Source organism: Mytilus galloprovincialis, chromosome 10, assembly GCF_965363235.1.
Source record: "Mytilus galloprovincialis chromosome 10, xbMytGall1.hap1.1, whole genome shotgun sequence".
NCBI lineage: Eukaryota > Metazoa > Mollusca > Bivalvia > Mytilida > Mytilidae > Mytilus > Mytilus galloprovincialis.
This window is the reverse complement of record NC_134847.1, coordinates 81,860,502-81,885,224: the sequence shown is the minus strand read 5'-3', so window position 1 is coordinate 81,885,224 and position 24,723 is coordinate 81,860,502. Positions and strand designations below refer to the sequence as shown.

General features: G+C 31.9%; 1 protein-coding gene across 1 annotated transcript; it reads right to left on the bottom strand.

Moving 5' to 3' along the window:
• Nucleotides 1–233: 233 nt before the first annotated feature.
• LOC143048574 (adhesion G protein-coupled receptor L3-like) lies at nucleotides 234–24,439 on the bottom strand. Its single transcript, XM_076222320.1, has 19 exons — nucleotides 24,372–24,439; nucleotides 22,732–22,846; nucleotides 22,048–22,143; nucleotides 21,526–21,589; nucleotides 19,899–19,992; nucleotides 18,569–18,615; nucleotides 17,438–17,558; nucleotides 16,527–16,630; nucleotides 15,746–15,848; nucleotides 15,107–15,257; nucleotides 14,436–14,505; nucleotides 13,372–13,438; nucleotides 9,808–9,893; nucleotides 8,391–8,517; nucleotides 7,600–7,641; nucleotides 6,580–6,654; nucleotides 5,682–5,715; nucleotides 3,708–3,793; nucleotides 234–986 (listed from the first exon to the last, which is right to left on the bottom strand). The coding sequence occupies exons 2-18, from the start codon at nucleotides 22,814–22,816 to the stop codon at nucleotides 3,717–3,719; spliced, it is 1,443 nt and encodes a 480-aa protein (XP_076078435.1). The 5' UTR covers nucleotides 22,817–22,846; nucleotides 24,372–24,439; the 3' UTR covers nucleotides 234–986; nucleotides 3,708–3,716.
• Nucleotides 24,440–24,723: the final 284 nt, after the last annotated feature.

The window sequence follows — 24,723 nt, the reverse complement described above, 5'->3', positions numbered from 1 at the left end:
ACCAAAAAAAATTGAATAGTTTCCCTTATGAAACAAGCAGAAGTCATTCGTTTTACAACGTCATAAAGCGATTGTATATACATTTTGACAACCCAATTTATCAAATATAGTATTAGGAAAATAGCAGTTTGAGCTTTGTTGTGTTGATATAAAAGTTGTATATTCTATTTCTCCTTCGTTTCCATACAAAAGTCGGTCGTGAATATAAATAAGTTCAGGAAAAATGTCAAATGGAAAAAGTAATTTCTTTAATATTCATTTGATACATTAAATATAGGGTACTATCACATTTACATTTAGGGTAAACAAAATGTATCAATACAAATATGTTTATCCTCAGTTCGAATGAATGCATATATAATTGGTTTACAATACGATTTTATTTTGTGACAAACAAACTAATCATTTAACAAAAGAATTAATATGAAATCTTCAAAAGACATTCCATCTTTAAAGTGTAAAACATCTTGTAAATATACAAACAGTAAGTACTGATTATTTTGCATATACATGTATCATACATACAGTCATTACTTGTTACACATATGTCTGAAATCAAAATATACCAAGATATTTCGCAAAAAGTATTCAAAATTTCTTCTAAACTATTTCATATTTTTTTTCTTTTTAATAAGCCCTGTTGGTGTTCGTCTCTCTGTTACTTTTTTTTTTACTGATTAAATTAATAAATAGTATACAAGATAAATGTGAAGGAATAACATTCAACACAACTCATCCACGAACAAATATATTAAGGCCCATTATTGACGACCATGAACTTATTATTTCGGTGTATGTTTACCAATTATTCTTTTAAAACATTCTGTAAAACAATAGTCTTTGTGATAGTTTAATTTAGCTAATATACGACAGTCAGTAATTTCTTCATATTTCATCAAATTTTAGTTTTAGATTGATTACTAGTTTGACAATTTGTTTGGTGTACGCTACTATTCTTTTTCTCTCATTGAAAGAATTCTTGATGTCTGAAAATAAAAACAAAATAAATGTACAGTTTAAACTGAAAAACTATTCTTTCCATCTATCAATTGTTTTATCTGTCAGTCTTGTTAGTTTAAGTTGTAAATGGAATATGACAAGTTCATTAACGTTGGTATACATGAAAACTTATTCACCTTGAGTAGAAGTAATCTTTGATATACCATTATACTAAGTTTAAATTATACATTTTCATATTTCATCGTATTCGATTACCCTACACGACATAAGCTATTTCATGTAGGACTTTTGTTTTCATATTAAATTTAGATTTTTAATTTTGTTCCTCAAATAGTTTCAGAAACAAACTTCAATTCAATAATACGTTAGCTGAACCAATAAGGTCCAATTCACTGGCGATCACCATCAGCTTTTTAAAGATGTTTGTGTTGTTCATTTTAAGAAGTTTGATGTAGATCTGATTTATTCGTCGTTTTTCGTTCTACTATGTATGTATCGGCCTGTTATAAAAGAGGGACAAACGATACCCGAGGTATAGTCAAACTCATAAATCGAAAATAAACTGACAACGCCATGGCTAAAAATGAAAAGGACAAACAGACAAACAATAGAACACATGACACAAGAAAGAAAACTAAAGAATAAATAACACGAACCCCACCAAAAACTAAGGGTGATCACAGGTGCTCCGGAAGAGTAAGCAGACATAATTTTTTTTTACATAAATAAGGCCGTTAGTTTTCTCGTTTGAATTGTTTTACATTGTCTTATTGGGGCCTTTTATAGCTGACTATGCGGTATGGGCTTTGCTCATTGTTGAAGGCCGTACGGTGACCTATAGTTTTTAATGTCTGTGTCATTTTGGTCTCTTGTGGATGGTTGTCTCATTGGCAATAATACCACATCTTCCTTTTTATAGATTTTGTTCCACATGTGCCACCCGTCGTGTTGCTTATGAGATAACAAATCCGGTAAATAGTCTAATTCGGTAGGTCACATTCATGAAATGGAAGGGAATTGTAGCTACGACGTAAGGAACATATCCGATATCATTTGTGAAACGGTTATATATAAGAGTCAGCCAACTCGTGATGGCGTCTGTAAAATTTACGAAGAAATGATTTCAACTTCACCATTTGAAACTCTTAATTTACTAGCAACAACCCTCTATCAAGAAAATCATGATAGGAAGTGCAAGCATGGGAATATCGTAGCAATTGGGAGATATATACACCGTATGCAGGTGCTGCATGAATGTTGCTACTTAGAAATGGAAAGTTCACAATTGGAAAGCTGAAACCATCTCTTTTGTCGTAAAGTTTTGTTTTCAATCGACCCTCATTGTCAATTTCTAGATGTGAGTCAAGATATGAGGCCGAATTAACTGTATCTGATGTATCCTTTATCTCTTGTTCAATGGGATAGATGCGTTTGACATAGTCACCAAATTGTGAATTATTTATTGAAAGAACATCATCTATATAGTGAAAAGTAGAGTTAAAGGATATTGCTAACTTCTTATCTTTCTTCATAAGAAGTTCATGTATGAAGTCAGCCTCATAATAATAAAGAAACATGTTGACAAGAAGAGGGGGCACAATTCGTTCCCATTGGAATACCGATAGTCTGTTGAAAAACAGGTCCTCCGAACGAAACAAATATGTTGTCAATCAAGAAATCAAGCATCTTAATAAAGTCAGTTTCAGTTACTTGTATCTTTGTTGGCCATTCTTTTTTATGAAACAAAGCAATACCAACTCTTTCAATTTGTCTTTTAGTTTGGAATGTGGAATACTTGTATAAAGTGTAGAAAAGTCAAATGTTTTAATACTATTACAAGATGAAAGAGAGTTAAATTGTATGTACTCTAAAAGATCTTTGGAATTTTTAAGTATCCACATCAGAGTATCGCCACCTCTAGAAAAGGCAGTTTCACAATAACTTTGAAGCCCGTCTGTAATTGCTGATAAAATAGATGTTAATAATTGAGAAAGATGTTTCGTGGAGCACTTGGAAGACCCAGCAATATACCGTTGTTTGTAAGGAGACTTATGCAGTTTAGGTATCCAATACAGTGATGGAAGATCCAGTTCATCATCTTTGGTTGAAATTCCAAAGGAACATAGAACAGACCTATGATTATCCAGGATTTCCTCTTTGGTAAGTGTCGTGAGGGTACATGTTCGGTTTCCAAGTGAATCGTCAATACCTAATTTGTTTATCAAGCAGTTAATGTAATGAGTTTTACACACAAAAACGATGTTGTTTGGGGTTTTATCTTTGGGGACAACAACATAATTGTCATGAAGTTAAGATAAATGTTATGCAATATAAGGGTCTTTAAAGATTGTCGTAGCATGATCATTGATAGATCCATTCAGTTTCTTAATTCTGATTTGTACAACGACCTCACTACCTTAATCCACTCGGAAAGAGTGTCTACGTCTTCCTTCTCACGCTTAGCCCATTGCCTGGCATAATCCTCGACTGAATCCAGCAAAATTTTAAAGTTGTATATCCAATTGATGGTTTTCAGTTCACGGTATTTTGGACCTTTCGATAACACATTTCGTAGGGAGGTGTTATTAACAATGTTGTTATAAAGCTTTGAGTCTTATTTCTTTCCAAATTTTCACCCGTATACATTTTGATATTCTCTGGAGTTTCTAAGTGTATTTTATAGTTTGCAATTCTCACAAGTTAACGTTACAAAAGAATTTCCTATACCTTATTTCTTTCACACTTACATATTTCATTCAAATAAAAGTCCGCATCCTCAGATGAGCCCTCTTTGGTTTGTCGTATGGATATTCATCTGAACTCATTTGGTTACCTTGTTAAAAAAATTAAAGAATGCACTTTTCTATCTTACACACTCATCATTTATTTTTCAATAAATGAAAGAGAATTCTTTAAATGTTTTAGACTTTTCTACCGGAAGCAGGCTAATATATGTTCTCTGAATCATTTTTATGTTTGAAAGCTTTAGTGGATTTGGATACATAAACTTCATCAAGAGGTATTCCATTAATAAGGGTAAGATGGTCTACCTGTACTAAGGAATTATGCATTTAGTGAAGTATACGGATAAGATATGATGCTTTTAGTAATACTCGATTATGTGAATCCTTTTCAACGTATATCAAATTCAGTAATCATAACAATGTAACTATTAAAGATGACTATCAGACAATCTTCAGTATCTGATTACAATGTAATTAGTTGATGATTAACTTCAGGACCTCCACAGTACCCGATTCCAGTATAACTAATTGAAGATGAACTTCAGGACCGCCGCAGTATCCGATTTCAGTATAACTAGTGAAAGATGAACTTCAGGACCCCCGCAGTATCCGATTCCAGTATAACTAATGAAAGATGAACTTCAGGACCCCGCAGTAACCGATTCCAGTATAACAAGTGAAAGATGAACTTCAGGACCCCCGCAGTACCCGATTCCAGTATAACTAGTTGAAGATGAACTCCCGGACCCCCGTAGTACCTGATTCCAGTATAACTAGTTGAAGATGAACTTCAGGACCCCTGCCGTATCCGATTCCAGTATAACTAGTGAAAGATGAACTTCAGGACCCCCGCAGTACCTGATTCTAGTATAACTGGTTGAAGATGAATTTCCGGACCCCCGCAGTACCTGTACCAGTATAACTATTTGAAGATGAACTTCAGGACCCCTGCAGTATCCGATTCCAGTATAACTAGTGGAAGATGAACTTCAGGACCCCCGCAGTACCCGATTCCAGTATAACCAGTGAAAGACGAGCTTCCGGACCCCCGCAATACCCGATTCCAGTATAACTAGTGAAAGATGAACTTCAGGACCCCCGCAATACCCGACTCCAGCATAACTAGTTGAAGATGAACTTCAGGACCCCCGCAGTACCCGATTCCAGTATAACTAGTTGAAGATGAACTTCAGGACCCCCGCAGTATCCGATTCCAGTATAACTAGTGGAAGATGAACTTCGGGACCTCCGCAGTACCCGATTCCAGTATAACTAGTGAAAGACGAACTTCCGGACCCCCGCAGTACTCGATTCCAGTATCACTAGTTGAAGATGAACTTCAGGCCCTCCGCAGTACCTCATTACAGTATAACTAGTGGAAGATCCACTTCAGTCCCTCCGCAGTACCTCATTACAGTATGACTAGAGGAAGATCAACTTCATTACAATGTAAACGGTGTAATACATAATTCTAGTATAAGTTTTAACACTCATTGCTTAACAGCACTTTTTTTTTGCCTTATAAGCATATTATGAGCTTTTTGTTCTATGATATAATTTTAACAACACGTCTTAGTGAAAACGGTACAGTTTCAGCCGTAAAAGGAAATTGCATTGTATACATTAACAGAAATGCAACATATGTGTGCTTTAACATATAACAAGACATAAAGATCCAGTTTGCGCATGTCCCACGTCACGGGCATCTGGCTTTTGGAAATCTTGTTTGACTATTCATTTAAGTTCATTTATATATTTCTGAGTTTTTTATGACATTTATTATCACTGAACAAGTACACCTTTTTGTTAAGAGCCAGCTGAAGCACGCCTACGGGTGCGGAATTTTATCGCTGTTTTGAAGACCCACTGGTGACCTTCGGCTATATTCTGCTCTTAGGTCGGGTTTTTGTCGCTTTGAAACATTCCCCATTTCCATTCTAAATTTAATTAATGACACAAGAACAAGTGTTAACATACCTTTAAAATCAAATCTGTTCTGTAAACCAGAAGACTACGAAAAAAAATAATATAAAGATTTAAATTTTTTTAATGTACAACGACAGGAATCAAAATATGTCGGATCTTTTACCTAGTACATTGGAACTCATACACTGTGAATAAAAATTTGTAGATACAATCTTTTGTTTTGAAAATCACAAACTTCACAAAACTATCACTTAAAGAGGGGCAAAAGATCCAGCGGGCAACTGAAAATAATCTGACCACGCCATGGTTAAGCTAACAAAGAACAGAAACAAACAATAGTACATAAAACACAACAAACAATAAGTAAAGACTAATCAACAGGAATCCCACCAAAACCTAGGGTGATCTCAGGTGCTCCGTAAGGTTAAGCAGATCCTGATCTCTTTTTGGCACCCGTCGTTTTGCTCATGTTAGTACACACTCTGTAATAGGTATAATTCTGTAGGTCAAACTAGTGAAAAGGGAACGAAATTGAAGAAACGACTCAAGTTCTATATGTAAATCAAGATATGACGCAGATTTTTTAGTGAGAAGACATCATCTATATAGCGAAAAGTAAGGTTAAAGGATGCTGCTTACTTCTTTTGTTTCTTCTTAAGAAGTTCCTGTATGACTTAACTTCAGTAGGGTAAAATACATACTATTAGCAAAATGTGTTTGTACCAATTGTACATTGGTGAATGACTTTGCGTTTGTAATTATCCTTGACGTTTGGTTTTCTTGCTATGTCACTTTTTTTGCAGAAATCATCATCATTCAAATATCAGACGCGTTGATAAATTCGAACACAATGTGGATCATGGATAACTTAAATTTCAATTGTGATTCACATGATGAGATTTATTTAGTTGTTTCTTAATCGTCTAGACATGTAAAAGTTTGATCAAACCTGTGTTTTACTGCTTCCTTTTAACATCGACTTTGATCTGTATCTATGCACCGCTTTTCTGATTCCTTCGTGTAACTAAAATGCAATAAAACACTGAATGAATAAGTAAGTGAAAATCGTGAAGATTATATGTCCTCTATTCTGTTTTTTTTTGTGAATAATAGAACAAGGAAGGGTGCATAAATTATGTTGTCATTATTCAAAATTGTATTTTTTTTAATAAACGATCATACATCAAAAGAAATGAAGAAATAACTGCAAGTACTTAAAGATCTGCATTTGTAATCTTACATTGTACTGTTACACCACTTTAATAGGTTAGGAGGAGAGCTCAGTGCTCACAAACATTTTTTTACACCGAAACATTCTTAAATTGCATGTACCAATTCATGAGTTAGCTCGGTGGCTTTGTTGGTTCATGTCTTTTGATTTTTTTTCGTAAATTGATCTGTTATATTCTAAGCCGTTATTTTTCTCAATTTAACTGTTTAATATTTTTCATGTCGGTTTTTTTAGCTGACAATACCGTATGGTGTTTCTTATTGTTGAAAGCCGTATGTTTGCCTTATTTTTTTTGAATTCAATCAATTTAGACTGTGATGGATAGTTGTCTCATACGCAATCATACTACATCTCCTCATTTTTATATTAACCCACCCAATTTTTTCGGAAATACCTGTTTCAGGTCAGGAATATGGCATTTGTTTGGTTTAATGTTTTTCGGTTGTTTGATATCGTAGATTTTGTAATTGTTATTGAGTGCCCCTTTTCAAATTTGTTTTGGAGTTCGGTATTACTATTTGGTTTTCAATTGTTTGCCTCGAATTTAACTGAAGGGACATACGGTGTCGATATCGCATATGGCGCAGTTAAATAGGTACCGTTAATGTTATTATCAGTTCTAAAAACTTATGTAAGTTACGGATAAGAATAAACTACTTTTAATTCTTACTGGATGTTGTTGAATCAACAATTCGTCATACTGAAACTGTTATCAATTCATAATTCTTCAGATCTCACCTTTTTATTTGAAACTGCATCTCTTATAAATATAATAAATCCCTGAAAACATAAAAAAGCAGTAAAAAGACTTAAAACAGATAAGTCAACTTTTTTTAGATTGTATGGCCTATCTAAATGCATATCGGATGCCAAAAAAAGTGGTTCCGTTAACGTTTTAAAATCACATGTCAACAAATTTAGTATTGAAATAACCCTCGGAAAATGCAGCTATGTATGTCCCCATGTATAAACGTAATTGTAAATATACAGGTAGTCACGTGGGATAGAGTAATGATCCTTTTCTCTGCGTACCTGATTTCGTTTTTTGAATTAGGTCATATATTTGAAAAAAGGAATTACAAGAATGATTTTTGCGGATTGATTCAATCACCAAAATCGTACTTATTTCTTTAATACCTTTAATTGTGTCATTCTTTTCATTTTTAATTTCTGATGATGCTCACCACACGCGCAACTCATGTAAAAGAAATTATCATCATAAAGGCTGTATGCATGTCAGAAAATTGTATATCAGATATTTTTTATTTATTATTTTTAAAGTTTTAGTCGTTTTTTCGCTGTATTGTTCCATATGAGTTTGAATATCATTTTGGTATCATCTGTCTCCCTTTTAAGTTGAACTAAACTAGCTGCTGTGCTTTACAAAACATTATCTCAAAATTCTGCGTTTATTTGTTTAAAGTTCCAAAAAACATATATGATTTTTTATATGTTGTTAATTCGTTAGTAATGCATTTAAAGAACAACTTAATATTCAGTAATATATATAAATATATATGAATATATACCTGGAGGGAAGTAGAAATACCAAATAAATACTGAAATATGATGGTATCTTCATTATATGCCAGAATTCCAAATAACCATGATAGTCCTAATACTGGTATTAATACAACCATACATTTAACACCCGCTCTATAAAACATAAATAAATCTTAACCTATAAACTTTTATAGTAAATAAACTCATCAGTGACGCTCGAATCCAAAAAAGTTAAAAAGGCCAAATAAAGTACGAAGTTGACGAGCATTGAGGACCAAAATTCCTAAACGTTTTGCCAAATACAGCTAAGGTAATCTATGCCTGAGGTAGAAAAGCCTAAGTATTTCAAAAAATTCAAAAACACATTTGATCTTTGATGATTACGTCCTATTCTTATTGTGAATTCGCATGGTTGGTGAGGCATATATGCATTATATACAGCAGAACGCACTTATCAAGTCGACAAACTAAGTCTCGCTCCCATCAGTTTTTACGCCCAAAGTAAAGATGTATTATGGCATAAAAATGTTCGCCCGTGAATTTTGTCGCCTGTCCGTAAAAACGATAGCTCTAATTCGCATGCAATGTTACAACAGCATTAACTTAAGAACGCTTTCTTTTGTATTAATTTTATGTTGGCACATCGGACTTTAAAATGGCGTGTACTAGCTCAATTTAGCTTAGATAATATGTTTGTCAACTGAACACTTTTGTCGGTATTGGTGCATGTAGAATGACTTAAATTTCTCGGTTTGACATTTCGAGTGATGGAACTTTGAACAGACACAACATGTATACGGCTAATAGGGACATTATCATGCATATTTTCCAGAGAGATATTCGGATTTGATTCTTTCTCCATACCCCATTTAATTATTGCAGCAGGTACTCTTGGTGCAGATGTAATTTTGTTTTTATCTTGATTTGTCTCTTCGGAATCAATTTGATGAGATTTGAAGATCTTTACATATTGTTACACTAGTGTCGCCTTAACTCTAATCAATGATTGAAGGACTTCGAGTACATTCATGTTAGTTTTGCATCATTTCACTACTTTATTATCAAATGCAATAATTCAAAAATATAAGCAGAATAGAACAATGCAGTACAAATAATAGATATGTATATACATATCTGATGTCCAGTTGTTATCGTTTGTTGATGTGGTTCATAAATGTTGCTCATTTCTCGTTAATTTTCTCGTTTGAATGGTTCTAAACTAGTAATTTTTGGGGGCCATTTACAGATTACTGTTTGGTGTGAGCCAAGTCTACGTGATGAAAACCGTTTAACCTGTAGTTGCTTTTTTTCATTTTTTATCTTGGATCTAAATCTCATCGGCACTCATACCACATCTTCTTGTATCTGCACAAAGGAAAAATATATCAGGCTATAATTAGACGTATTCGCTTAAAACAGACTTAGACTGAAAAAAATACAAACCTGACTTTTTTCTTTAATCTTTCGTTCACCATAGCATGTGTAGAATAAATAGCTTTTAATACAACATGTATTATTCCTATATTAATCTACAATCAGGGAATTGATATCAATAGAATTATGATAGATGCTAATTTGTTGATTTGTTAATTACTAGTAAGTCGTTCTCTCAATGAAAAATCGCTTTGCTACGAAAGAATTTTGACAAACACAAAAGATTAAAGATGTTTTTATCTAGAAATATCAAGCGTGCATTAAAAATTCAACAGGAATACAAATAGGAAATACAATGAGCAAACAGAAAAGGCAAAACATAGCAGAAAATACCAAGGCAACATGAAAACTCATCTGTCGGAGAAAAGCTGCAAACGCCGAGGTAAATTGTCACTTTGAGATAAAGAGGACAGGGATTGTGGTTACGATATGTGGGAAAAACACCAAGATCATAAAAACTTTCTTTGTTGGCGACTATGTAAGATTGTTATATGTGTGTTTATTTTTAAAAATTGTTTAGTTGATTGTATTATACTGAATCTTTGTCATACTAGTTGTTATACTAACATAGTTTTCCCCTGCTAGTCTTTGTTAAATTTAAATGTTTCAATAAATTAACATTTATTGTAGATAAAAGACTTTTTGGCTGGAATTTCTGATAATATTGATTTTATTAATGTCATCTGCGTAAGAAGACATTTCTTTGTTTAAGTATATCAACATGAAGTGAAGGACTGCAGCATGTTCAATGCATGATCATCTAATTACATTATTTGATTGGTCAATTCTTGAGATCTGTAATTAATATCAAATTTATACATGTGCTTGGACATGCGGTCATTCGCCTTTGTTTTGGGAGAGAGAAACGATCGTTTTGAATTTGATCTGAAAACCCTCCCATTTCCCTCCCTTTTAAGTGTTTTCATATAGGACATTTATTTTTCTTTAAACATGAACTAATTACAATATTCATGTAGTGTTTATATAATTTGTATATACATAAGTTGGTGAGTTAATTTTTCACTTTTATTTTTTTGTCATTTTTATGATGTTTATTTTGTTACGGTGTGGCACTTTTTCAACCCCACCTTGCTTATTAAAGTCATTGTCATTTATGCAGTACTATTATAATTGTTATGATGTAAATTGCATTTTAAATTAATTTCTGAATGAATGACATTTTACTCAACTTGTGTTTTATTAACAGCAAACATAGCTCAGACTTATGTATACAAGGTTGTTATCTGTGTCTAGGAACATTAGCTGACAAAAATGCACAATTTCAAATCAAGTGCTTATCGCTTGGGCCTCAACGGTAGTTGCAAAAAAACACCTTGGCACTATAAGGGTTAAATAAAGAACGAGTTGGCATGAGTCAAGTTTTATCCTATCCAGTACTACAGAAAACCATTTCCATAACAATGCATTGCATATAAGATATAATTACATTGGTTGCAATGAATTACATAGATTTCCCAATGAAATAAAAAAAAACACGATAATTTCACATGTGAAATAACAGTGATTATTTCACTCCTCGGATGTCATAAAACAATAGGCGTTGCCAAGACGTTGTCGATTACGTCGGATCGAAAGTCATTGTGAAACAGATATAGCTTCTTACTTTTTTACTTTAATTTCATTAAACAAATACTTACAAATGTAATAAAAAGAAAAACTAATAAAATAATTCAAATAATATTTAACGAGTGACAGAAAAAAACATTAATCACGATTGCGCGTAATTATCAAAGTAACAGAGTAACCTCAAATTTTCTAAACACCAAATACAAAAGAATGGTGCTTAAAGCATCAATGGTATATGTCTAGGTTTATGACTCAGAAATTCGTTACTTTTTGAAATAACATTCGAGGTTCATTTATACATACATAAAATGGAAAATGGAAAATAGGGAATGTGTCAAAGAGACAACAACCCGATCAAAGAGTAGACAACAACTGGGTCGATGCCACTGCTGGTGGAGTTTTATTTCCCCGAGGGTATCACAAGCCCAGTAGTCAGCAGTTCTGTGTTGACCTGAGTTATTATTGATATGTTAATAATAATAAATGTACTGTCAACAAAACTTTGAATATTTGAAATACTAAGGTTTTTCTACCTTAGGAATAGATTACATTAGCTGTATTTGGCATAACTTTCAGGAATTTTTGGTCCTCAATGCTCTTCAACTTCAAACTTCATTTGGCATTTTAAACATGTTTTGATTCGAGCGTCACCAATGAGTCTTTTTTAGACGAAACGCGCGTCTGGCTTAAATATAAAATTTTAATCCTGGTGTCTATGATGATTTTATTTACATGAACATATGTCAGGTGTTACAGTAAATTAAGACAACAGTAGTATACCGCTGTTCAAAAGTCATTAATCGATTGGGAAGAAACAAATCCAGGTTACAAATTAATACCCAGGGAAATACATCAACTATTAAAGGAAAGCAACGAAACAACATAAAAACTGAAGTTCAACAAAAATCAAAAGACAATACAACACACACAGAAACGAACTATAAGATAACAACTGTCATTTTCCTGAATCGGTACACGACATTTAAAGGAGCACTAGCTACGAGATATATGAAAAACCTATATAATGTTTTTGCTCAATCAGTAATGAAATACAAATAGTGGAATAATAATTCCTTTTAAGTTGTCAATTAGGTTCAATTTTGTCGAAATAAGCAAAAAACATTGATTATGAATAATTCACTTGCAAGTGAATAATTCGACCTCATTGAATCCGTATTCAATTGAACTTTAATTTAACCCCTTAGCTTGAGATGGATAACACGTGAATTGTATGTGTAAAGTTATTTAAAGGAAGAGAATGTCAACATTGAAAGTGAAACAAAGGTAAATCATTTGATTGACTGATTCGATCCACAAATAAACATTCTAATACAGGTAAAAACGATGATAAACATTTATTTTTATCTGTAGTATGAAATTAAAAAGACCTAGAATAACTCAACAGCACGTGTTTGTTTATTCTATTTATATCTATATTTATGTTTACGTCGCTTATATGGTCATCGGATGACTATAGAGGTCAACTCGATAAATAATTATATGGCCTCTAGACTCAAATACACACGAAACGAAGCTTCGTATTTCCAAGCATGTGCCTTGTTTATTGTTTTATTTTGATTTTTAATAGTTTGGATCAATGTTTTACACTGATATAAATCAAATATGAGAATTTGATTAGAATCGATGAACATGAATTTGACAGTTAGTAAGCTTTAAGGAAAACGTGGTGGTTCTAACCTGGTTTTGTGGCTAGCCTAAACTCGCGCTTTTATGGCAAAGTTAAATATAACACTCAAATGGTAATACATATATTACATGACAGGACTACAGTACAAATAAATGTTTGAACATTCATTACAGAAAAATACTCAAATAAACAAGACATTAGCACATTTGGACATGCTAATAGTTATCAAAGCTACCAAGCCCACAGTCCAGTAATGATAATTAAATTAATAAAGCAGATCATTTGTTGTGTGTTTCTTTCATCTTTAAATATGAGATATAATCTGTAAATAAGCTTACCAGTATAATAAGTAAAGCAGGTCCAACAAAGGCCATAACTACAAAATTATTTGTGCTTAGCCAGCAACTAAAAACATATAATACAAAAATCAAATAGAGACACTTTATAAGACTCTTTGAAAAAAAATCAATTTAATTGTGTTCACTTAAAACGGAGTTGTTCATTTATGCTCATTTCATCATACATCTATTTCGAAACCATACACGGGGTCCCAATAGGAAGTAGCGTATACGCCATAAATAAATTATCAAACAAACAAAACACAACTGTCATTTGTTTTAGTCTCTTTTTTTCGTGTATGTGTGTGTGTAGTGCCCTAGATTTTCATTTAGGATAAAACATTTATCTGATTTGATTTGGAATATTCTATATCTCATGATATTAATGTATATTGTAGTTGTATATACAAAAAAAATATTATGTTCCAGTAGTTTAATCGTGCATTTCATAATCAAACGTGTTACATCTGGTGGGAAAGCGTTAATGTTGATACTAGTATTCTTTTTAATCATATTGAACTGTACCCATGTCCTTGAAATAGAAAATTATTTTGAGAAACACTGACGTTTGATTTATTCCCGATGCCTAAATATAAGTATATATACACCAAAAGCCAATTATCAACACGACAAAAGTGAAAAATCGAAAAATCAAACTATGGCTGATCCATGGAATCAATGCAATGCATTAGGGATTACAAATTACTGAAAATTACATTAAGATAGCAGAATTTAGTTTTGTTCAGAATTTGACCATTGTAAATATGTAGCTTTCAGTTAATCTTAAATTGACAATTCAATTTTAATCAGGTCAAACACTTTGACCTGAAATACAAGTTTTAATTGTATTGCTGATTCATGTGATCAACGTTTAATCCAAACATAAAAACTCGAAATACTGGTTAACTAAAAAAACATAGAAAACATAGAAAACATTCAAAACATTGAATAACAAAACTTTTTTTATTGTTTGAAGTTAAAGTTGGTGAAACATAGGCTTTTAAGTAGATAAAGTATAAAACACTTTTCATTTTCTATTCTTATTCATACTAATTTATACATACTATTTTTCCGAATGATAGCCTTTAAGGCGCGTTACTCCAAGAGTTATTCCTACAATCACCAACGGAACACCTGAAGAAAAATATGTTTTGTTACTGCCTACTGTATCATTTGTATGCATATGATATATTTTTTTTTAAATCAATACTTTTCTTACATGGATAGAAATAGTTTGAATCAAACCTATATTGTTTTAAAGTTGGGACAACATTGATTCTATCACACTTTAAATATATCAAATATACAATTAATCAAAATTCATATATGGACTCACATCTACAAATTGACTATGGTGTCGCTGCAGCTTTACGACAAAAAAGGGGGTTTAGCTTTCTAATTGCTAACGTTCAATGTTAATGAATCAGCCTTCAAAAAGCTGCACATATGAAGTTCATCTATCCTTGTTTAAGTAGACTTTTAATTCTTGCATTTCTTTTCTCGGTCTAACTTTGGCTTATTTAGAAAGATTTCCTGTTCAGTATATTCAGTCTTTTTTTAAATTCATTTGAACTAGTTGCTTATATTATAAGTAATAGTTTCGGCTTCTTTATTTTTTTTAAATTAAGTAAACTTACAAACCGAACATAGTGTCATTTTACTATAATCACTCTTTAAATAAATTCTGTACTAGTAAGATGATTTTTTTTATTTCAAATACGCAGAAATGTCTTACCCCATGCAAATGGTAAATAAAAGCGTACTTCAGATTTTCTCTTGAAAACAACTGTGACAGATCTAGCTACTGATATTCCTTCACATAACATGAGGAAAAATACAACCAAAAACACGTAATGTAGAACAGCTGTTACTATAATACAAGCAATCTGAAACAGATATGTAAGACAGTACTGACAGATAACAATATATATGTGAACGTTTACATAAAAGTTTAGTTACATTTATTTTGCTGTTCTATTTTTCAGTTCATAGTAAAAATCTAGTTAACTTAAAATTGAAGGTAGCATCAATAAGGGAATTCTGAAATCTATGTTTTACTTGCTCTGTGTAAACGTCTTTAAATGTTTAACATTATGCTTGTCTATTGTAGGGTATCATACTTTGTCGAGCCGTTCAAGTTAGGAATACAGCTGTTAACAAACATCATGTGTCCATGTATGTTGGCGGTTTTGTTGTTGTTGTTTTTGCAGTGTTCCTATTATCCTCTAATAGTGGAGATGTGTGTCATTGGTTTAATCTGGTAGACCGGATTTGTTTTCTCTCTATCGAATTCAAACAATGGTATAAATACTTTTGCCTTTATTTAGGAACTACATATGATCCTTTTGAATATTCCAACTGGTATAATACTCACCTCATTGTCTGTGACGTTAGTAGAACTTAAGAAAACGGAATATCCAATGATCAATACAACGCACATATTCGATAAAATGACCGTCCATTCATTTTTTACATACCTAAAATAGTAGGTACATTATTCAACTACCACAGCTATAAAGTTATATTTATATCAAAGCATTATATTTAGACGGAACATTAAATTCTTTCAAACAATTAAATGTCTGCATCATTTCATCGACTACTATATAACAGATAAAATAGGTCAAAACAACGAATCTCTGGCATATGCTTATAATGCAATTTAACCATATATTAACGTATTCTTGTTTTGCATGCAAATCAATTGTTAGGTTTAAGTCGTATGAAACGAGTTTCCTATAATTACCTTACGGAGTAAAAATTAGGTTTGAAAGATAAGTATGGTCATATCATACTCCGAAATCAAATTATTTGAGCACTCATAATGCAGATTAATCCAGGATTCGGACCCACCAATTTCATAGTGTTATTTCTTTTTGAAAGGATATCATATGGTTTAATTATAGTATAAGAAGTATATAACAAATTAAGTCTTAAATTGTAGTATAACAAGGATCCCTATTTTGTTAAGACTTTTTGCTAAACTTGTAAGGTTTCTAAAAAGGTGTTACATTGCTCTCTAGTTAGTTAATATCCCTTTTTTTCGTAAAAATACTTTTTTTTAAATTGTGCACACATTTATCTGCATAACATTTTTTTTCAATTGTGTATTTGATACAATACACATGTATTATTCTGTCTTTTTAACATCTAACCTCCAGAATACAAAGTAAGTAATAAGGGTAAGAGTACATCCTAATATTGATAGTCCACAACCAACAAACGTGATAATTTCTAAGGCTCTCTGGTGTAAGTCTGTCTGAAATAGATATATAACATTGAGAATGGAAATTGGGACTATGTCAAAGATACAACAACACGAACAAAGAGCAGACAACATCAGAAGGCCATAGTATTAGGTTTCTGAAAGAGTGTTGCATTGCTCTATAGTTTGTTAATATTCATTTTTTTTTTATCGTAAACACAACTTTGTTTTGTGCACGCATTTAACTGCATAACAATTCCTTTCTGTTGTGTATCTTGATACAATACACGTGTATTATTCTATCTTTTTAACATCTTACATCCAGAATACATCCGAATAACATGTTTCTTATTTATTGAATGACAATATCTAATTTTTCTTGAAGTTTCATCCAATCATTTGAGAATAAAATAATATATCAAACATTGCTTAGAACAGTGAGCCATATTCCGCTAAATAAACAATTAAGGCTAAATCTTAAATATCATAAGCAAAGATATATTTATATCTTAACAATGACACGGGTATATTATAATTTTTAAAGCAACACTCAGCTTCTGAACTTATCGTAGTTATCAACGATACCCGGTTGATAATTGATTACGCAAAATTCGTATATCAGATACCGTAGTTGAAGATCAAAAGTTTCCTTTATTCTGGTTTCCGTAAAAGAAATGTCAAATACATCTAATAAATATATCTTTTAGCGTTCCTGATGAAAGTAGAAACAAACGCTTTAAACGCAGGAAATTGGTAGGTTTTTATTATTTCAATATTATGTGAAATTCATAGTCGTCAACAAACTTTTGTCATAAACACACAACAGTTTGTTTATACATATGTAAACTAATTCAAACTTACAATTTCAAAATCGCTAGGACTCATCAGTATGGCAAAATTTGTTAAATGATTACATGTGCATGTAGAAACTTTAGATTCAGTCCTTTTTAGATAACACCCGCTACTAGCCCAACTTCTAGAACTGAAAAATAGCTACATATAAATCGAGACATAACTACAGTTCACACTATTGTTAAACAATATTAGGAAATGGTTGAAAACAACACAATGTACTCTATAATTTATTTCTAATTTTCACAAAGATCCCGCAATGAAAATATAGTTCGATTAAAATCAAATATTTTAACAGATTTATGACTATCCGGGTCATTTGAAGATCGAAAACGCCATAGTATAACAAGATAATGTTCCTCATCAAACAAATTTTTTTTTTTTTTTAATTTAGAATAAAATTGAGAATGGAAATGGGGAATGCACCAAAGAGACACAACCCGACCATAGAAATAAACAACAGCAGAAGGTCACCAACAGGTCTTCAATGTAGCGAGAAATTCCCGCACCCGGAGGCGTCCTTCAGCTGGCCCCTAAACAAATATATACTAGTTCAGTGATAATGAACACCATTCTAATTTCGAAATTGTACACAAGAAACTAAAACTAAAATAATACAAGACTAACAAAGACCAGAGGCTCCTGACTTGGGACAGGCGCAAAAATGCGGCGGGGTTAAATATGTTTGTGAAATCTCAACCCTCCCCTATATCTCTAGCCAATGTAGAAAAGTAAACGCATAACAAGACGCACATTAAAATTCAGTTCAAGAGAAGTCAGAGTCTGATGTCAGAAGATGTAACCAAAGAAAATAAACAAAATGACAACAATACATAAATAACAACAGACTACTAGCAGTTAACTGACATGCCAGCTCCAGACTTCAATTAAACTGACTGAAAGATTATGATTTCACCATATAAACATCAGGCACAATCCTTCCCGTTAGGGGTTAAATATCATACCATCATAACATATATGAGAAGAACATAACCCGTGTCATGCCAACAACTGAAGACAAGAAGAATTATTGAGATAAAAAAAAAACAATAGCAATCTCATAGTGAATTAATTACGAAATGACAACGGCATTGCAGTGTTTTACTCCCGCTATGATAAGACTATGATTAAAACATTTACCTGAAGTTCCAATATCCACAAGATATCTTTGGATCTGTGTATTGTACCTGTAGTTCAGGATAGCAATAATGTCACTAGCAATTAATTCATATTTAAAACTGGCACATTTGGCATTTTTGTTATCTTTTTTTATTTCTTGATGCGTGCAACGATACATCCCCATCTTATCTGCATTCTTAAAACATATTCATTGTATAGCAATTTTTGGGATGTTTAAATACGCAGTCTCTGTTGCAATTGCTCTACCGTTGTCATATTTTAAATATTATACCAGCTTAGATCGGTCAGGACTGTTTATTGGTACTGTATTTCCACGCAGTTTTAAACATCTCAACTGTCACCACCTTTGGGAATTGAGAGTTGTGCCAGTTCACATCGTAAATAACTCTTTTTATTTTGGCATATCTTTGAAGTCTTTGCACCGTGTTTGGAAATTTTAAAATTGTTCCAGCGTTCGCTCAAATTGTCTTAATTTGAAATGACATGATTCATTTGTCATCGTGTAATTACCGAGGAAGGATATCTGTTATCTGAAATATCTAACATATTATTCGTTTTATTGTGTTTTTGGTGATGTTGTACCCTTTTAGACTTGTTTTATATATGAATAATAGACAAGAGTAGTTTATCGATGTTCAAATATCATAAATCTATTTAGAAGATACAAATCAAGCATAAAAACTAAAACTTCACAAATGGCAATAGCTTTAAAGAGCAAGAGATCGGGTGCGTCGACAGGGTTATCACTTCCTCCTATGTAAAATATTTCATACATAAAATGCTTTTGCACATTTATATCACATGTACGCTTTCCAATTAAACACATGAACGTTAATAAAGTCTGTTTCAATTGAACCGTACTATTGTTCTTTATGCTGTTTTTGGACTTTAATGGTAGAGGGTATCTTTCGGTCAGTGACAAGTGCTTGTAGAATAGGCATGATAACTATGTATTCCGAAAGCATATTATCTGATATGTGTATCTCATCGAACACGAAGTTTGCAGTTTCATAAGGAAAAGTTGACATTAAACAATTGTGACTAATGTTTAAATGTCTTTTTGTGTAAATGTTTTGCATACCGTTTAAAGGATTAGTTTTCCTAGAAGAAAGGTCTCGGTTGTACAGTATGAAGGTATTAAGGGAAACGGGTTTAATTATTACAAATCGAAATCATGTTATCAAATACGTCTTACTTCCTTTCAAATCACTATGAATATGTACAATTTGTTTTTAATAATTATTTAATATCACTTCATTCTACTAACGTGCAAATTATTGTTCTTTTGTAATATACAATGATACAAAACATGAGTCAGCTTACATTTTACCTTTTTATTTTGCTCAAATCGGATTGTTATATTTTCTGTTAAATTGGCAATAGCTTGGCCAAATGATACCGAAATCACGTCAGAACCAACCGATCTAAAAGAAAATATTTGCTTTCATAACTTAAGATAAGAAATGTATTTGATTGTTTTTGAAATAGATATATTCTGTTCTTGGAATATTAAAATTGCGCGGAAAATATGGCAATGTGTATGTATAGAAACTTACAGTCACTAACTCAACATGCTTTAAAAGGTAATGTTTTTTTTTTTAAATCAACGATTTGTTCATATAATTAAGAAAACACGATCAAAACAATATAAAACCCTTAATCTATATAACACAACTAACATTACGTCAAGCAAAAAGGCTTAAAGACTAACAAAGGACCCCAAACAACACTCTGAAATGCAAAAAAAAAACAAACAACGAAACCTATATTTTTATAAGAGAAGATCTCTATCGCTCAGTAAGCATTATAAGATTTTCCATTACCAATAATCCATCATATACTTTTCAATAAGTACTGGCAATGCCATGGAAAAACAACGGAAGACAATCACATATCTACAAATTACTGTATACAACGTAAAGGTGGTACGGTAGTATTTGCATTTCAATGCGTCAAAGATTGCAATTTGAAAATGCCAATTATCTATGAAAACAGGTATTCAAAATAAAATCGAACGATATTGTGTTTCCATTTACTGACCATTAAACGATCTACACGAGAAATTGTATTCATCAGACAAATACGATCTTTGTTGTACTTTTGCCTTTATTTGTAATGTTCTCCCTATCCAAAATATACAAATATGTTTAGTATAGTTACTGTACATGACTTTTAAATATTTTCACATACGGTTAAGTCTAACGATTTCTTTGCTATGTTATAAGAGAGATTAGTTGCAGAACACATATAAACAATTAGTGACAGCATAAATATACTCTTCAAAATAAGACGATATGGTATAAATGCCAATGAGACAACACCCAATAACTGACAACAATGACACGGAATGTATCAACTATAGGTCAGTCACCATCAACAATGGGTAAAACCTATACCCTATAGTCACCTATAAAAGCCTTTATTTGTAATGTTCTCCCTATCCAAAATATACAAATATGTTTAGTATAGTTACTGTACCTGACTTTTAAATATTTTCACAATCTCTGTTTTTTTTCAAAAACATACGGTTAAGTCTAACGATTTCTTTGCTATGTTATAAGAGAGATTAGTTGCAGAGCACATATAAACAATTAGTGACAGCATAAATATACTCTTAAAATAAGACGATATGGTATAATTGCCAATGAGACAACACCCAATAACTGACAACAATGACACGGAATGTATCAACTATAGGTCAGTCACCATCAACAATGGGTAAAACCTATACCCTATAGTCACTTATAAATGGCCCGAGGAAAAAAAAAGGTAAAACAAAAGAAAAAACAAACGACAACCATTGAATTTGGTTCCTTTAATAGAAGAAAGTGATCAAATATTTAGTTCAATATGAGGAAGATATTGTCAATTAACGATCACGAAATACGTTTTATAAATTAAAATCAATGGCTTTATATTACCAATTTAAAGTAAAGGTTTAGAGAAAAATTCCATACCTATTTGGCGTTGTTGGAAGTATACCCGACAATGTCCTGTAGAGGGCCGCTGTGTAAAATGTATCTGAAAGAATATTGATTATAATATACGTGTACAATCTTCAAACTTATGATAAACTGACGAACAATTCATCTATATTTCAATGTTAAGACTTCAACCTTTCGGACTTTGTGGATAGTTATTGTAAGTAGCAAAGTAACTATAAGAAAGCCCTGGTATCTGCACGTTGTATAGAGCACTATATATATTTCTAAAGACATAGAACAAACTAATTTCTACGAACATTTGTTTTAATGGTTTTTCATTTAGATTGACAATTTGTCTATACATAGTTGTGCTTGAAAAACATAACATATGAGTTTGTCCCGGTCACAATTTTTAAGAAATATGTGTTTTTGTCTTGTAAAATTACTTTGCAGTCAATAGATGTGTTATTGTACTTTTTAAAATGATTTTTTTGGTATACATTTTATACATTAACACAAGGGCATATTAAAAACATTCCGGTAAATTAAATGTACCTTGTAGAGTTGGTTGGGCTGCAAGAATCAATTTTGACATCGAATTTGAATCTGGCGGGAAAGTAAGGTTCTTCTTCATTGTTGAAACCTCTATAACTGAAACAAGAAAAATTCTCTTCATTACGTGCATGAATATAATAGTTAATTGATTTCATGTTATATAAAATAAACCATCTTTTAAAAGTTTAAAATACCCACAATATAAACATTTGGATAATGAAGACTGCACTCCTTTTCAATGTATAACTTCCTAAATAACCATCACCTCAATATCATATTGTAAATTAATCAGAACAGCTTCATGATTATAAAGTCCTCACATCGATACCTTATAATTGAGCGTTCTAGTTTGGAAACATGAAATATTGACGTTGAAATGTGTATCTTTCCTAGTACATGTAGTATTCGGCTTTTGACTGATAAAGCTAAGTCAACAGAAAAACTTCAGACAAATACAATTATACAGTGTTATTTTCATTTTTTTATGATCCATTTAATGATTTCGAGTTAAGGTTTTCATAAAAATCAAACATGTTACTTATATGTTTACGCAAACATAATTATTTACTTTTTATCAGTTTATGGTGTGTTTCATAGATATAATTTACATGTACATGTATATAGTAAGATGTATCAATGCGTTTATTCATGTAGTTCGGACAGTATACTAGAAAATAAGCTTACCTAAGTTTGTTTTGTTAATGATTACGGTTTCATTATGTAGTAAATTCTTTTGAACGAGACTACCTAGATCGTCTACTATTCCCATTATTTTTGATGCACCTTTGTCGGATTGTTCCTGTAAAAATGTGTGATTTACCATTTTTAAGGACATATGGATAAATTTTATATCAAAATTGGAATCTTTTGGTTACAAAACGTGTTAGGACGTCGGTGGCGGCAAAGGTTTTCCTAAAGCTTTTAGGTTATAAAAATGTCCAAAATGGGCCTACTTTTGCGAATATGATGTACTTTTAGGAAAAACCTGATTTATTTAGCATTAAGCCTCTTTGAATACACCATTTAAGAATCAAATTGAGACTTTTTTCGTGTTTTATGATAAAATTGTTATTTTAGGCCATTTTGTGCCATAAGAGAACCTTTTCACACAATTTAACTACATTTGTAATACAAGTACCGAACGAAAACGTTTTGCCATAGGGGACAACACAGACAGTTCTCTCTTGGTTATTTATTCCAGAGATTATTTTCCATTGGAACGAGTGGTTGACCATTGGCTTAATCGGCATGACATGCGGTCAACATTTGGTAACGTCACAAAGCCAGTGACGTAATCTGCTACATCCATTGAAACGTTTACGAATTTGCATTTTATTATTAATAAACACAATATGCGCAACGTACAAGCACATGAAATGCACAAGAAGCCTAACGTGAGGTACATGGACGTGTAAGTAAGAAACGAGTATAATAGGATACAGGATTGACATTTCAAATCGACATATTATAAACTACACAATTTAATCAATATGAAAAAATTGGCACTTTTTCTTTCAAAATATGATAAAGGTATTCTTTCAAAATGTTTAAGTAAAAAATTCATGTAAAAAGTTTTCATATATACAGAAAGCAATATTGTTCAAAGGAATGTAAAAGTGAGATGAAAGATACCAAAGGGACATGTGGAAGCCCTGGTCGTACCATTTAGGAAATATTTTTACCGTATGCGGGCTCTGCTGGAATATTGCTACATAGAAATGGAGAGTTCACAATTGGGAAGCCGATCTCGTCTCTTCTGTTCAAAAATTTTGTTTTCTACCGACCCTCATTGTCTATTTCTAGATTTGAGTCAAGACATGAGACACACTTATCTATAGCTATTGTATCTGTTATATCGTTTTGAGTCATGGAGATGTCCGTTCATTTTAAACATATGAGTTTGAGTGTTCCTCTTTTATCCTTGGCCCCTTTTTTTATATCATATTAGATGGGAAAGATACGTTTAACATAGTTACAAAATTTTTAATTAATAAAGTAAGATAACATAAATGTATACAGAAGAAAGAAGTATGGAACAAGACAGACACAGCTAGGTCTCATGGGAATGCCGATTGTTTGTTGAAAAAACACGTCCTTAAGCGTAACAAATGTAATGTCAATCCAGATATCAAGCACCTTTCATGTCAGTTTCAGAGATTTGGTTGCTAGAGTCAGAGTTAATTTTTACAAAGAAGGATTTATCCCTCTATGAGACCAGCTACTTAGTTGGTTATTCTTTTCATGAGGTAAATGATTGAAATTGAAATAAAGGCCGCGTAAAGTAAAATGCATACATTAAATTGTTAATCTTATACAAACTCTACCTCTGAATTAATTTCATTCCAGCTATCGCTATTATTTGTATCCAACACGGAATTTAGAACATCTCCGAATTTCTGAAATCATAATTAATTTTTATCAAATTTATTTATAATATTTTGTTGTTAGATATGGACGATACATAACACTGTTTGTATTATGTCATATGCATTTGCTTAATGAGAGATTTTCAATTCCACAATACAATGTTACATGATCATCATACCTTTTATTGTCCATTCGTTCACCCGATTAATGCATATTTTCAGTGCTGTTTTGTTATCTGTCAGAAATATTAAAGAATTGAATAACTTAGGTATATTTTTAAAATCTGCAGAAAAACTTAGAATTTAATTG